General features: G+C 42.3%; 2 protein-coding genes across 10 annotated transcripts in view; one reads left to right on the forward strand and one right to left on the reverse strand.

Moving 5' to 3' along the window:
- The window catches only part of ZC2HC1B (zinc finger C2HC-type containing 1B), a 39,774-nt gene that overhangs the window by 20,440 nt on the left and 4,405 nt on the right, over positions 1-14,929 (forward strand). The window contains exons 5-7 of the mRNA XM_018053297.1: positions 1,655-1,760; positions 9,035-9,119; positions 9,621-9,676. Of these exons, the coding sequence (XP_017908786.1) occupies positions 1,655-1,760; positions 9,035-9,105 (177 nt within the window). The 3' untranslated portion in view covers positions 9,106-9,119; positions 9,621-9,676. The remainder of the gene's footprint in view (positions 1-1,654; positions 1,761-9,034; positions 9,120-9,620; positions 9,677-14,929) is intronic.
- Positions 11,797-14,929, reverse strand: part of PLAGL1 (PLAG1 like zinc finger 1) — a 55,496-nt gene continuing 52,363 nt past the window's right edge. For all 9 annotated transcript variants that reach the window (XM_018053289.1, XM_018053296.1, XM_018053293.1 and 6 more), the window contains one exon: positions 11,797-14,175. In XM_018053289.1, the coding sequence (XP_017908778.1) occupies positions 12,945-14,175 (1,231 nt within the window). In that variant the 3' untranslated portion in view covers positions 11,797-12,944. The remainder of the gene's footprint in view (positions 14,176-14,929) is intronic.

Here is a 14,929-nt window from a genome sequence, read left to right on the forward strand (position 1 = left end):
TGAGACTCACTTTAGCCTGTGTCTGGCTGAGCTGTTAGGGGGATCACAAGTAACAGCAGTACCACACAGGCCCCCCTACCTTTACCCTCTCAACACTGTCCCCGGCTCCCCTTCCCCTCTCTGACAGTCCTCTCGAGTGGGGCAGGCACCACAGTTTGGGGGGAAATATGACTGCTTTGAACTTATGAGAGTGAAAATGTTAGCCGCTCAGTTGTGTCCAGTTATTTGCAACCCCATGGACGGTAGCCCACCAGGCTCCTCTGTCCATGGGATTCTCCAGACAAGAATACTGCAGTGAGTTGCCATTCCCTTCTCCACGGGATCTTCTCAATTCAGGGATTGAACCCGGGTCTCCCACGCTGCAGGCAGATTCTTTACCATCTGGGCCACCTGAATTCAGCTTAATTTTGGTAGGGGGGAAAAGTACAACTCTACCTAGACTTCCTAAAGCAGTAAAGGGTGCATTCTGTTTCTTCGAACACTGCTAAGCAGTCCACGAAGTGAGTCAATGTTCATGGGGCCAAGGGGAGCAGAGGGGGAAGCAGCGGACGGAAGTGCTTTTTATTCCTGAAGAAGGCCAGCTGGCTGTCCCGAGCGTAACCAGCAACTTGGCCTGGTTCCTCTCCTTGTCTTCCAGAGCAAAGTGGTGATTGGGAACACAGAAGAAAAATTGCTTGCTTTCTGAATTGCTTGCTTTCTGAGTAAACTCACTGTAGAGTGTATCTGAACAGCAGTGCTGTTTCCCCCATGCCAGCTTCGCCACTCTGGGGCCCTGCCTCATAGTGGAGCTTATTCAGAGGGAGAACAAAAAGGGAGGTGTTGTCTCAGTTTGGAAGGGCTGTTAACAGCACAGCTGAAGTGTGTTTCTATTTTAAACATAATCAGCTTTTAAAAATGTGTTATACCCTTAACCAAAAGAGACCAGGATGGGTTCTCTGAAAATAGCTTTCTTTGTTTGCCTGGGGATGAGCTGCATGCCATCACCTCGCAGCAGGCCCTGCCCAAGTGAGGATTCTCACTTGGAGGAACAGGTTATCTTTGTACCGGAGTTGCCATGGAAATGTGGAGGGATCTGTGGCAAGGTAAAAGGGAGGGCACAAAGGAACTCCCAAGGAACCTTTCGGTCCTTCTTCCGTGTTAATACAGCTCTTCGGCTACCGCCACTCAGTAGGGTGGGGAGTGGCGCGGGGATGTTGGAATTCCACGTTTAAAACATTTGGTGCCTGCCAGTGTCTGTTTTTCTTCTCTGTGCACGTATTTAAAAACAAAATCATCTTCGAGTGTAATGAAAAGCCCAAATGCTCCATAACTATCCTTATTGACAGTAAGTGATTTCTTATGTCTCCACACAACCGATCGAACAGGATTAACACATCACCACTCCCACAAAGGGCTTGATTGTGGAACGAAAGCTCCAAAACCCAGACACGGTTTTGAGCCGCAGCAGGAAGGACAGGAGCCAGGTTACTGAGGTGCAGGGTGTGTGGGTCCCCCTCCCTTGAGGGTCAGAGGTCCTGGACATGACTCCACCCTGCTGCTGGTGCATGGGAGACCACATTACCTCCTTATGCTTCCCGAGCTGACAGAGCTCTTCCCTTCTCCCCAACCCCCCACCTCCCCGCTGGTCTCCCTCTCCCTCCATCTCCCTCTCCAGGGTAGAGCGCAAATGAGTCCAAAAAAGGAACTGACTGTAACCAGTGCTGTGGGAGCTCTGCTACAGAACAGGGCCCTGGAGGCCAGTGCAGCGCCAACCAGGCCAGGTGAGTTGGAATGAGCATCTCAGCTATCGAATGACGGGGTCAGAGGAGACCACTGTTGGCTCTGGGATTTGCTGGCAGTCAGCAAAAGCTATGACATCCAAAGTTGCTTTGGGATATAAAGATATGTGTTTGTTTGAGGTTTAGAGCTTATTTGGCAAGAAAGGATATTTCCTAATTTACCAAGATTAGACAACTCTTGACAGTATACAAAATCAGATCTGATGACAATAGCTGGGGCTAGAACTGTTGTTCCCAGGTCTGGTAAAATTAAGAAGAGATTAAGGATGGGAGATGGCAATATGTCAGGTTTCGTGTTGAAAATAAGGGAAGAAAATGAACTTGTGGTCTCAGAGGGATATCTGTACTTCCATGTTCATTACAGCATGTTTCAAATAGCCAAGATACAGAAACACCCTTCATATTCACTGATGGATAAATGGATAAAGATGGGGTATATATACACAATGGAATATTATTCAGCAATAAACAGAGAAGGCAATCCTTCCATTTTCAACTTCATGGATAAACCTTGAGGTGAAATAAGTCAGAAGGAGGACAAATACTGTATGATCTTGGTTATGTGCATGCTCAGTTCAGTCGCTCAGTCATGTCCAACTCTGCAACCCCATGAATCACAGCACGCCAGGTTTCCCTGTCCAACACCGTCTCCTGGAGTTCACTCAAACTCACGTCCATCGAGTCGGTGATGCCATCCAGCCATCTCATCCCCTGTTGTCCCCTTTTCTTCCTGCCCCGAATGCCTCCCAGCATCAGAGTCTTTTCCAATAAGTCAACTGTTCGCATTAGGTGGCCAAAGTACTGGTGTTTCAGCTTTAGCATCAGTCCTTCCAAAGAACACCCAGGACTGATCTCCTTTAGAATGAACTGGTTGGATCTCTTTGCAGTCCAAGGGACTCTCAAGAGTCTTCTCCAACACCACAGTTCAAAAGCATCAATTCTTGGGCGCTCAGCTTTCTTCACAGTCCAGCTCTCACATCCATACATGACCACTGGAAAAACCATAGCCTTGACTAGACGGACCTTTGTTAGCAAAGTAATGTCTCTGCTTTTCAATATGCTATCTAGGTTGGTCATAACTTTTCTTCCAAGAAGTAAACGTCTTTTAATTTCACAGCTGCAATCACCATCTGCAGTGATTTTGGAGCCCCAAAAAATAAAGTCTGACACTGTTTCCACTGTTTCCCCATCTATTTCCCATGAAGTGATGGGACCAGATGCCATGATCTTAGTTTTCTGAATGTTGAGCTTCATGCTCAGTCACGTCCAATTCTTTGCCATCCCATGGGCTGTAACCCACTATGTCCTCTGTGGAATTTTCCAGACAAGAATCCTGGAGTAGGTTGCCATTCCCTTCCCCAGGGCATCTTCCCAACCCAGGGATCAAACCTGAATCTCTTGCATCTCCTGCACTGGCAGGTGGATTCTTTACCAGTGCACCACCTGGGAAGCCACGTGTGGAACCTTAAAATGTTAAACTCAAAAAACAGAGTAGAGTGGTGGTTGCCAGGGGTGGAGGGTAGGGTGGGAGAAATGGGGAGATGTTGGTCAAAGGGTACAAACTTCCAGTAATAAGATGAATGAGTTCAGGGAATCTAACATTCAGCAGGGTGACTACAGTTAACAGTACTGTTTACAGTACTTAAAAGTTGCTGAGAGGATAAACCTTAAATATTCTCACCACACAGACACACACACACACATACACAAAAGTAACTATGTAAGGTGATGAGTGTGTTAACCAATCTTGCTGTGGTAATCATTTTGCAATACATACATGTGATAAATCATCACATTGTACACCCTAAACTTGCATATTATATTCAATTAGATCACAATAAGGCTGGAAAAGAAGAAAATGGGGAAGAATTTTCTTCCTAGAATGAAATAATGTCTTGAAGTAGAAAAAAGGAATGCCCACCATTTTAGTACTTATAATGCTTGACTCATTTCTTTTAATCTTCACAATAATCCTCCAAATGTTTTAACCTATGGAATCGGAACTGAGGCTCAGAGAGGGTGAGTTTTTTAAGACACACAACTGGTAGACAGCAGAGCTGGATTAGATATCTCTTGTGATTTTCCTCTTCACTGAGCTGCATTGCTAGTAATGAACATTCTTCTTTATGGTCAGCATCACTGTGAAGGCAATGAATGAAATCATGACCATATTGGCACCTCTGGTCAGGAGCCTTATTCTGGAGGTATTATCAGAACAAGAATAAGAAGTGTCAGTCTCATAGTCCATAAGGTAACAGCACCAGAAATCTTTATCACTAGTTTTTAAATTCCTCCTGAGTTGCTTATCATGGGAGAAAAATTGAATTGATATTTTAAAAATCTATAGCCATCTAAACTCAAACCACTAGTTGTTTTTTTATCGTTATTATCTGTAGAAACTTAACCATGAGGTAGGTTATAGTTTTTACTAAGGAAAAAAATAATTCAAATCATTTATGTATTCTTTGGTAAAACTTCCACTAACAAGCTTTTTTTTCTAAAGTAAAATGACTAGTGTCCTTGAAAAAAGACAATGTCTTTATATTATAGTTTCTTCTTACGTTTTCAAAGAATATATTATAATGCTTCCCTTTCAGTGAAAAACATCCTTTTGAGTTTGTTTGTCAAGAGGGACTATTTCTTAATTCATTGGGATTAGACAACTCTGACAGTGTGCCAAGTCAAATGCAAGTACAGCCTCGGAGTCTAGGACCTTCACTCCCCGGTTTAGTAAACCAGGAAAGAGACTGAGAATGAGGGAAGATAGGCCTAGTATTGAAAGAGGAAAAGAGTTTCCTTCCTTGAACTCCATAGTTACAGCAGCAGCAAGGTACAAGTGGAAAGGTCCTGAATCAGGGCAGCAGTCCTGTGTCCCAGTGTGTGGCGATGAGCAGGATGATACACAGACACTGTTCTGATACACGAGGAAATAGATGAGCAGGCCAGCAGATCTAAGCAAAGTATATCATATTTGTTGTTAAGTCATCAACAGTGGTTTGTAGATCACTGTGATGTTAAGTAAAAGGCAGAATCCAACCCAGCCCATACGAGGTTCTGTGCCACCAGCTGACTGCACTGTCCACTGTCTTCTCTCCATCCGGCTGGAGCAGCCTCTCTTGCTCCTGCTCCCTCCTGGCTCAGGGCCTTTGCACTGGCCGCCCCCTCTGCTGAAAACCAAAATATCCCTCAGTGATCTACCCTGCTGTCTCCTTTCCTCCCTCTAGCTCTTAGCAATGTCTTCTCAGTGGGCCCCACACCTGCCCAACCTCTGTGTTTCAAAGTAATCAAGCCCACTATAATTCTTTTTGTAGTTTCCCAAAATAGCAGTTACCATCATCTAATATATTCAATACATATTTATTTTCTTTCTCTCCCACCCACTATGCCAGAAAAGGGGACGTAAGCGTCAAGGAGGCAGGAACCTGTCTACTTGGTTCAATCCCTGGATTGGGAAGATTCCCTGGAGGAGGGCATGGTAACCCACTCCAGTATTCTTGCCTGGAGAATCTCATGGACAGAGGAGCCTGGCGGGCTACAGTCCATGGGGTCGCAAAGAGTTAGACACGGCTAAAGTGACTTAGCACACACACATCTCTACTTGTTAGAATTGTTTGTGGCATTTATGAAATGCTCAGTAAATAGTTTTTGAATGAAATATATTGGACAAAGTAGGTATCTTGAGTCTATAATTTCTCACTTAAATTACTGAAATATGGATAGTCATATTAATTAGCTTTAAGAGATAGCTTTTTCTTTTATTTCTGGTTCAAGATGCTTTTTCAATTTTAGTTTCTGTTCTTATCTGTGGCCTCACCTGTTAACATTTAAAAATAAAATCACCAAGGTTAGTGTGGTTTTTAATTAGTCACATTTCATTTGAAGCCATTCTGGAGAGAAAGCAGAAGTATATTGAGGGGAGGTGAATTTTCAAAACTGTTTATGGCTTGGAGAAAAGCCTGAGTACTTTTTACTAATGTAAATAGGCTGATGTATGAATCAGATTCTCATCTACTGGCCATTGTTTTTGATCTGGTCAGTACTAATCTATTTGTAATAAGAGGATCTTTAAAAAACTGTTGGTGGTGGTCTAGCTATCTTTAGATTGACAGTCCATCGTTTAGGCCACTCGATGTCACATACCTTCTGCGTAAATCCTATTATTGTCTTTCATCTAGCTGGTAGTTAGCCCTCTAAAACCCAGGCTTTCATTCTTTGACTCTCTTGAGTAAAACAAACATTTAGAATCTCCCATGTATAACGTTTTGTTTTAAATTCACAGTGAGGGAAGATGTGTGTTAGGCACAATCCAAAGTCAGTAATCATTATATCTAATGTTTAACAGTGGGATATAAAAGTCTTAAGGGATTACAAGAAAGAGATCTACTTTTCCCAGGAGGTTTTGTGGAGGAGGTAATGGTCAGAGAGAAAAAATTTCATAGAGGTGGAGGCTTTGGGGATGAGCTAGATTTTAACCAATGGAGAAAAGTTGCGGAAGCAACAGAGATATGAAAATAACACAATACATAATCTGGGGAGAAAAAGAAAAATGGTGCATTTGGCCCAAGCGTGGAGAAGAACTGGGATTAAAGTTAGAACGGAAGGCTGGCACTAGAGCAAGGAGGGCCATAAATGCTTAGCAAGGTGTCCAGACTATGTGTGATTAATGCCATTGCTGGTGTCACTGCCCTGGACACATGTGTCTGAAATGCTCTTATGATGACCTAGGAACTTTTTGGTTCTATAGACTTTAAGTTAGCCTGCCAAAATGTCTCTTGAGAAAGGACATTTTTTAAAAAGTTGCCATGGGAGAAATTAACGCTTACTGTAGAAGATCTTAGAAAATGGAGAGAAAGTATGAAGAGAATAAAAATCATCAATAATTCCATACCCTGACATGTTTACCGTTAATATTGATACCTCTTTTCACTTTTTCTCTTTATTCGCCACCTCTTTTGTTTTCTTTTGATCTAAAATTAGGATCATAGTCACATGATCCATGTACACATCTTGATTTTTTTTTCCCACAAACTTTGAACATTTCCCTATGGCAAAGAGTTTCTTTAAAAACATAATATCATATGTTTTCAAAGATACACATGATATCACAAAAAGACAATATAACTTGTCTATTTTCTTGATGTTGAATAGATAGGTTGTCTCTGCTTTTTGCTGTACCGAATATTTCCCTTCTTCATGGACAGTAGCCCATGCTTTAATTGTATGATCTTCTAAACTCTTCAAATATGAATCTTCATTAATCCTTATTTAATCCTCACCGTAACACAGAGCAGCAGACATGCTATTCAATATCCCGGTTTGCAGGTGAGGAAAGCACAGAGAGGGGAAGCAACTTGCATAAGGAGTTTGTAACAGGAAATGGTAGAGCCAAGCAAATCTTCATCTACTTTGGGAAAACTACTCCAAAAAACATTAAGGAGATACTTATATAAATATATATTATTTAGTACATATTATATACTAGTATCTCATAATTCAGTTGGACCGTAAAGAAGGCAGAATGCCAAAGAACTGATGCTTTTGAACTGTGGTACTAGAGAAGACTCTTGAAAGTCCCTTGGACAGCACAGAACTCAAACCAGTCAGTTTTAAGGAAAATCAACCCTGAATACTCATTGGAAGGACTGATGCTGAAGCTCCAGTATTTTGGTCATCTGATGTGAACACCTGACTCATTGGAAGAGTCCCTGATGCTAGGGAAGATTGAGGGCAGAAGGAGAAAAGGGAATCAGAGGATGAGATGGCTGGATGGTATCACCAATGCAATGGGCATAAACTTGCACAAACTTCAGGAGATAGTGAGGGACAGGGAGGCCTGGTATGCTGCAGTCCATGGGGGTCTCAAAGAGCTGGACACGACTGGGCGACTGAACAACATATACTAGTATATTAGGCTTCCCTGGTGGCACAGACGATAAAGAATCTGCCTGCAATGCAGGAGACCCAGGTTCGATCCCTGAGTCAAGAAGATCCCCTGGAGAAATATGTATATTACTTAGTAGATATATGTTTAGGAAATTATTTTAGAAAAGGATATGGCTCTTTTTTCTCACAAAGATTCTAATGTTCAGATGAGAACTGAGTTTATAACCTAGTCAGCAAATATCTACATGGCTATTTTCTCAAGGGATTTGATATAGGAGTGACAGATTTATAGGGAAGGTACCTCTGGGCAGCAGCTTCTCCAGCACCTTTATACAGAGAGACTAAGACCACCATGAGGCTTTAGTTCTGGTTTCTGCTTTGGTTTCTGGAGCCAGTGGATTTGATCACGTTAAGCATCCTGCCTGTACTAGCCTCCCCTTCTTGTGCTTGCATGCTCAGTTGCTCAGTCGTGTTCTACTCTTTGTGACCCCATGGACTGTTGCCTGCCAGGCTCCACTGTCCATGGGATTTTTCAGGCAAGAATATTCCCTTCCTTACCTAACTTAATTGTGTAACAAATGTAATGAGTATTGAAGGGTCAGTAACTGATTCCTTGGAAAAAACAAAGCTTGTAAATCTTTGGGTAAGATGATCACTGAGTTCTGTCCTGTGTCCTTTGATATTGATTCACAGTTTCCTGGGGGTGGTTTGGTCATTCTTCCTTTGTAAAACACTGATTAGAAAAGAGGCCTCTAGGACAGAGAGTACTGTTCTTTTTTCTTTTTTAATGATTTCTCGGAGAATCCTGTTCCATCCCATGTGGTCCAGCACAAACTGTGGCGTGTTATGCCCATAGATTCCTATATCTCCATTCCTAGCACTGCTGCTGAACACAGAGGAAAAGAGCCCCATTTGGGAAATGAGTCCATCACTGTGTAAATAACCGCTGGGAGGGAAGGCCTCTCATGCTTCCATGAGGCTTATCAAACCCTTTCTAGCACGAGAGCAAGCAAAGAATTTTGTGAAGATGTGGAACATTCTCGGGGTACATTTTGAAATCTGGGGCTATAGTGAGGATCAGGTGTTGAGGGTCAATTTGTATAAATTGGGGGGGGTCATTGAGGTGGTGGGCCTACAGGCCCATCCATGGGTAAAAGTGAAGGCTTAAGGGTAGAAGACAGAGGGCTTCGTTAGATTCTGTTTGCCTTATTATCTGGCCCAGGATAGGGACTGAGAACTTGTCTATAGCTCCAAAACAAAAAGGAAGAATAGAGACTTTTGAGTCTAGTGTGAGAATTTCATAATCATCCCTTTTTTCTGTTGTTGCTAATGTTTGCTTTTACATAACAACAAATCTGTTTATGTCTGCAAAGGATCAGCTGTGGACCCTGCTTCTGGAGCAAAACTCAGACAAGGATTTACTAAATCTTCTAAAAAAGATTAACTCCTCGAGGTCAGGTAAGGAAAAAAAAATTTTAACTTCTGCGTGTTGCCAGTCATCTAATGGGCAAGACAGTTTATGAGCCTTTAAGAGAATGAATCCACAGCAGGCCAAAGAGGAATTTGGGCAAATCCTGATTTGGGTTGATAAAATGTATGCTCTTGAAACTTGCTCTTTTGTTAAACATATAGTTTGAAATGATGTTCAGTTTTTGCTTCTCGGATTTGACAGGAAGCAGGAATAATTTTTCATTTTGTTTCTTGGATTTAACAGGAAAGGGAAATGATTCTTCATTTTGACCAGGAAGGTTACTGCCCTGTCCCTTTTTCTAAACAAAGACAGGTCCCTGAGATTGACACCGAATAGTCACTGAATAGACACTGCTATGAAGCTGGACAATTCTTGATATTGTGAATTGTTAAAAACAATGAACAGTTAAAAGAGGCCTGTATTACTTAACATTCTCAATGTGGGAACAACAAAGTTCCAAAGTAAGTGCCTTCTCTTTCTGCTTTCAGCCTGGCTCCCTAACCGTCTTCAACCTGGATGGTCATACCCAGGAACTCCACCTAAGGTGAGGGAACTGGAGGCATCTGTTTACATGCCTGCAATTTCTTTGGAGACATCATGTAGAACAAGTAAAAACTACATTCAAATTTTCTTATCTACTCCTTTCAAATTTTTCCCCTCAAATCATTAAACAACGCATCAACCTGTATGATAACGCTTGATTTGAAGATTCACCTGAAGCCTTTTTCGCTTGTGCTGTACAATAGGTTCTGATTAGTTACCTATTTTATACACATGTGCTCAGTGGCTCGGTCGTGTTTGACCCTCTGGACTGTAGCCCACCAGGCTCCTCTGTCCGTGGGATCCTCCAGGCAAGAATACTGGAGTGGGCTGTCATTTCCTCTTCCAGGGGATCTTCCTGACCCAGGGATTGAGCCGGCATCTCCTGTGTCTCCTGCATTGCGGGTGGATTCTTTACCAGCTGAGCCATCGGGGAAGCCCATTTTATGTGCAGTAGGGTATATATGTCGATCCCAATCTCCCAGTTCATCCCATCCCACCATCCCCCTTCCCCCGCTTGGTGTCCATACATTTGTTCTGTCTGTCTGTATCCCTATTTCTGCTTTGCAAATAGGTTCATCTGTAACCATTTTTCTAGATTCCATATATATGTGTTAAGCTTTTTTTAAAGTGGACACTTTTTAGTCTTTTTAAAGAAAATGTTGCTTTGATATTAGAAACATTTGGTGAAACAGTCTTTATTACTTCTTAGGAAAATCTTTTTTTTAACCTAGTTTATTCTACATAATAGGCATGAAATCTCAGCATGGATAAACTTTGATGTTTGCTTCTAATGAACATTAAACTGCCATTAGTAGCTACTCCTATTCTAAATGTCCATCTATATGCCGTGTAGAATTGTCTCAAATACACCAGTGTCTTGGGGGAACACTACAGTGAAAGGAACAGGTTACAATAACCTTCCCACCCTATAGAAAGAATCCTCTAAGTGAACTCAGTCCATCTACTTATCATGGCCAACTTGGAAGTCAACTGTTCATTACACTTTCAGTTCATGTAGCTCTGTTGGGAGGTGGTGTCTCAACTATTTTTTTCTCTTGATCATCCTAAGGGTTGGCACACTTTTTTGGTAGAGTTATTTATACTTAATTCATGCTTTTTAATCAGAGAATTGTATTAAGGTCAGGGAACTTTATTTAGGAATAAGCCATTTTTTTTGTCTAAATAAGAGTACCAGCCTCCAGGTATAGCAAACACAACATCTGAAAGTATTACAATCTATATTTTGGGGACCAATTGCTATGTTTTATGCTCAGGTAAATCAGGTATATGTTCTGGAACTGACTGAAGACATGTAAAAGTGTTTGTGGAAGCTTCTATAAGTGAAAAATGGAAGCTTTAGCCAGGGTGAGCTGCCTCTCTGCCCCTCTCCACCCCTCTCCACCCCTCTCCACTTGCTCTGAGAGCCTGCCTTCCCTAAGTGAGAGTTAAGAGTGGACATGGGAGCTTATACATCCCAGAGTGGTGGAGTCCTACTGACCAGGTAACGTGTGTTCCGTTGTATCATTTCTTTTACGGTCACCAGCTCACTCCTAAGGACTGTGTTGAACCATGGTTTCTCACATTTGGCTAATATGCTGCTTTAACAGGACAAATGAACTCAAGGTTCCCCTTTCTCTACCCACCCCCACCCTATTTGGAGGTCAAACAAGCAAAAATAAACAGTATTATGGGCCATACTTTTTGAAGACATCCCAATAAGAAATAATGTATAATTTGTACTGGAAACTAATGGTAAACACCACTGTAAAACTGGATCATGGTAGCCCAGTATAGATGAAACTTCAGAAGCTAGTATTCTGACCTATACATCAGAAATAAATTACACAGCATTCTGGAAGAATTCACAATGTCATACAGTAAGTTTAGAAATAAGCTCTTTGCTCTGTGAATTTAATGAAGCATACAAGCTTCAACCTTAAACAAAATTATTGTTTTAAAAAGATAGTTTCTAATCAATGCTGAATAGAGGTCAGAATAGTTGTTTCTGTAGGGGATGTGATGACCAGGAGGGGGCATGACGGAGCAGACTGAGGAGCTGGCAATGTTTTCCATCTGTGTGGAGAGTCGGGACGTGGTTGTATATAAAAATGAATCAAGTCATTTGCTGAATGTGTACTTTATTTATTATATGTAAGATATATCTTCATATTGAAAGCCTCTAAACACAAAAGACAGAGGAGCTTTAAAAAAAGGTTAGGTTTTACAGTTTAAAAACTCATTAGATACCAAATTCCAGAGATAGATTACAGTTACATTGTAAAATGCTATATTTTGTGAATAAAACTAATATTGACTTAAATGATGAATTTTAAAATGCGTTTACTTATTGGTGATTAAAAATACTTAAGCAGAGTAGTATTTTAAGCCAGACAGAGCAGAGCAAAAGAAATTCTTGCTTAATAGATAGATATATATATACTTTTAAATTCCAGTAATATTCTTAAATTCCTGTTAAAAATATAATCAATATTAAAGTCAGTAAAATGCTTATTTTGACTGACGCCTGGATTATTTTACCACTTAACCTGGTTACACAGTGATTTTTTTTTTTCTGTCAGATATAACTGACAGTTTAGTCTTTAAGATAAATGAAGTGATAACTCACATTGTAGCATCCTGTGGAAAATATTCAAACTACATTTAAAATGCTTTAAAATGAAGACGTCTATTATTCCACAAGAAATTGTTTCTGTAAAACTACAGGTTGGCTATGGCAATAGTAACTAAACTACATCCAACCCTGAAGATAGAAAAATCCCTGAAAAGAAATACGCAGCCTAGTGATAATATATGCGATATAAAGATTACTTTCTTATGTTAAAAAGCCTCCCATTTTGGAAAAATCCAGACCTTGCCATAGTTCCCTTACTAGGCAGTGCCACATAAAGTTGCTTAGCTAACATAAAGTTGCTTATTATGATGATGGCTTACGATTAAGTTGACAAACACCAATATATAGCTACACTAATATATAGCAGCCCTCTATGGATGTCGGTTATGATAATGGTTGCAGTTCCATTGAAGAATACTTGCTTATTAAATTTGGTACAAAGCATGAACACTCAGGACAGATTGGCACAATACATGCAGTTCGAGAACTCTCTCCTCTCAAGCTAGTCATCACTGAATAAGCCATATTCCAGTCCTGCTTCCTAAATCTTTCCTTGTATTATCATAGCTGATGTTTAAAATGCTTCTCAAAATATCTTTCAGAGTAAGAAAAGTATGCTTAAAAAAACAAAAGCCATTCATCTGAATGCATGGTGGAAATGAGGCAGGATAGCTGAACCAGTGCCAGCCTGGAAAACGTGGGGGATGGGCGGGAGGGGGAGCTGGCCCAGGCTCATAGTGCTCATGGCTAGTGAGGGGTCTTGGGGCTGCTGCCCCAGACAGCCCAGCCTATGCGGCAGAGCTTCCCCAGCCCCCAGGGCGAGACCACTACTCCCAAAGGCATTCTGGGTAGCAGGAGGGGGCAGCTGCCAGAAGCCCAACAGAGGGGAGAGGTCCAGAGAGGCAGGTAATATGTTCACAGCATCTGCAGCTAGCTCTTTGGGCAGGTTTACTTTACCTGCACCTCCCTTAGCCAGGTCAAAACCTGCACTGAGCTTGTGAGGTGACTGAGGCTCTTGCAGAGGCAAGTCCTCAAGCAAATTGGCACTGCAAAATCCTTTAGTATCTGTTTTGATGGGCAGGCCTGCCAGTGGGGGGTATGAGGTAGAACCAGTGTTGTACTTGTGATTCTGGAGGGGTGCCGGGGGAGAGCTGGGGCCGGCCATGGGGTGGAGCGGGGCCAGGAGCTCTGACAGCACTGGTATAGGCTGGGTGGACTGATCCAAGGCATTGAGGGTGTGTACCTCAGCTGGCAAGCTACCTGCAAGCCCATTCTGCACAGGGGCCCCTATAGGAAAAGGAGACAGAGGGGCAGCCTTCAATTGGAACTGGGGAGAGAGAGCATGGAGAGTATTCAGAAGGTCTCCAGCCTGCAGGCTCTCCTTCATCAGCTCCTGTGGGTGGGTTTTCTTGGTGTGACGCGTGAGGTGGTCTTTGCGCCCGAATCTCTGGGCACAGAACTGACACAGGAAGTCCTTGCAGCCTGTGTGAACCACCAGGTGGCGCCGCACATCCTTCCGGGTGTAGAAGCATCTCTCGCAGTGGTCGCACTGGTGCTTCTTCTCCTTGGCTCCAGTCGCGGGCTTCTCTTCGGCGTGGGCTTTGAGGTGGTCGAGCAGCACCTCCGTGCTCTCCAGCTCCAGGGCGCAGACCCCACAGGTGAGGTCGCCACTGCTGGCCGCGTGGAGGGCCAGGTGCCTCTTGTAGCCCAGCAGGGTGCTGTACTTCTTCCCACACTCCTCGCACCCAAAGGCCATTTTGTTGGGGTCGTGGGTTTGGAGGTGGTTCTTCAGGTGGTCTTTCCGGTTGAAAGTCTTCTCACAATAAACACACTGGTGAGATTTCAGGGGTGAATGTGTAGCCATATGCCTAGGGACAGACAGAAAAAAATTCACAACAGACACAGTTTTTTAAGGGCCAAAGAAACATATAGAAACAATATTAACATGTTAGTAGTTTTCTCCAGGTGGTGGTATATAGATTTTAGTTGTTAAAATACTCTTCTACGTTTTCCAGATTTCTACACATAAACTTTATAATAAAAGAAAAAGTACTACTTGATGCGATGCAGCCGTCACACCTGTAAAGAACATGCATTAACTTATTTCCTAATCGATACACAGATTTCTAAACACAAGTATATACAAGTATTTTAAAATATATGATCATGAAGAAATAGTTCTCAGGAAGGGGTTTAAATGACTATTCTATACTCTTTAAAATTTCTGAATTTCCAAAAATGATCCAATTTGCCTTCTACACAGAACTCTACAGCGCCCCCCCCCCGCCCCCCCCCCCCCCCCCCACCGTTACTGTTTCTAGTACAATCTCTGCTTTAATCCTGATAGAAAGTTCAGGCCTTAGACATAATGCTAAAAGGACTATCCTTAACGTCAGAGAAAGTGTCTATTATGTATTATGGACCCAGAATGGCAACCCCACCACGTGTTCTCTGAGCTTCACCCTCATGCCTCCCAGGAGAACGTTACAGTGAGGTCTTAAGTTTCTGCTGTTTAATACCTTCCAGTGAGCTCTCATGTCAGATGCATGAACCCCGTCTCCATTTCTTTAAGATCCCTCTTAGACACTTCCAACTCACTTCCTAAAGGTCACTGGTAATTTC

Source organism: Capra hircus, chromosome 9, assembly GCF_001704415.2.
Source record: "Capra hircus breed San Clemente chromosome 9, ASM170441v1, whole genome shotgun sequence".
Lineage (NCBI taxonomy): Eukaryota > Metazoa > Chordata > Mammalia > Artiodactyla > Bovidae > Capra > Capra hircus.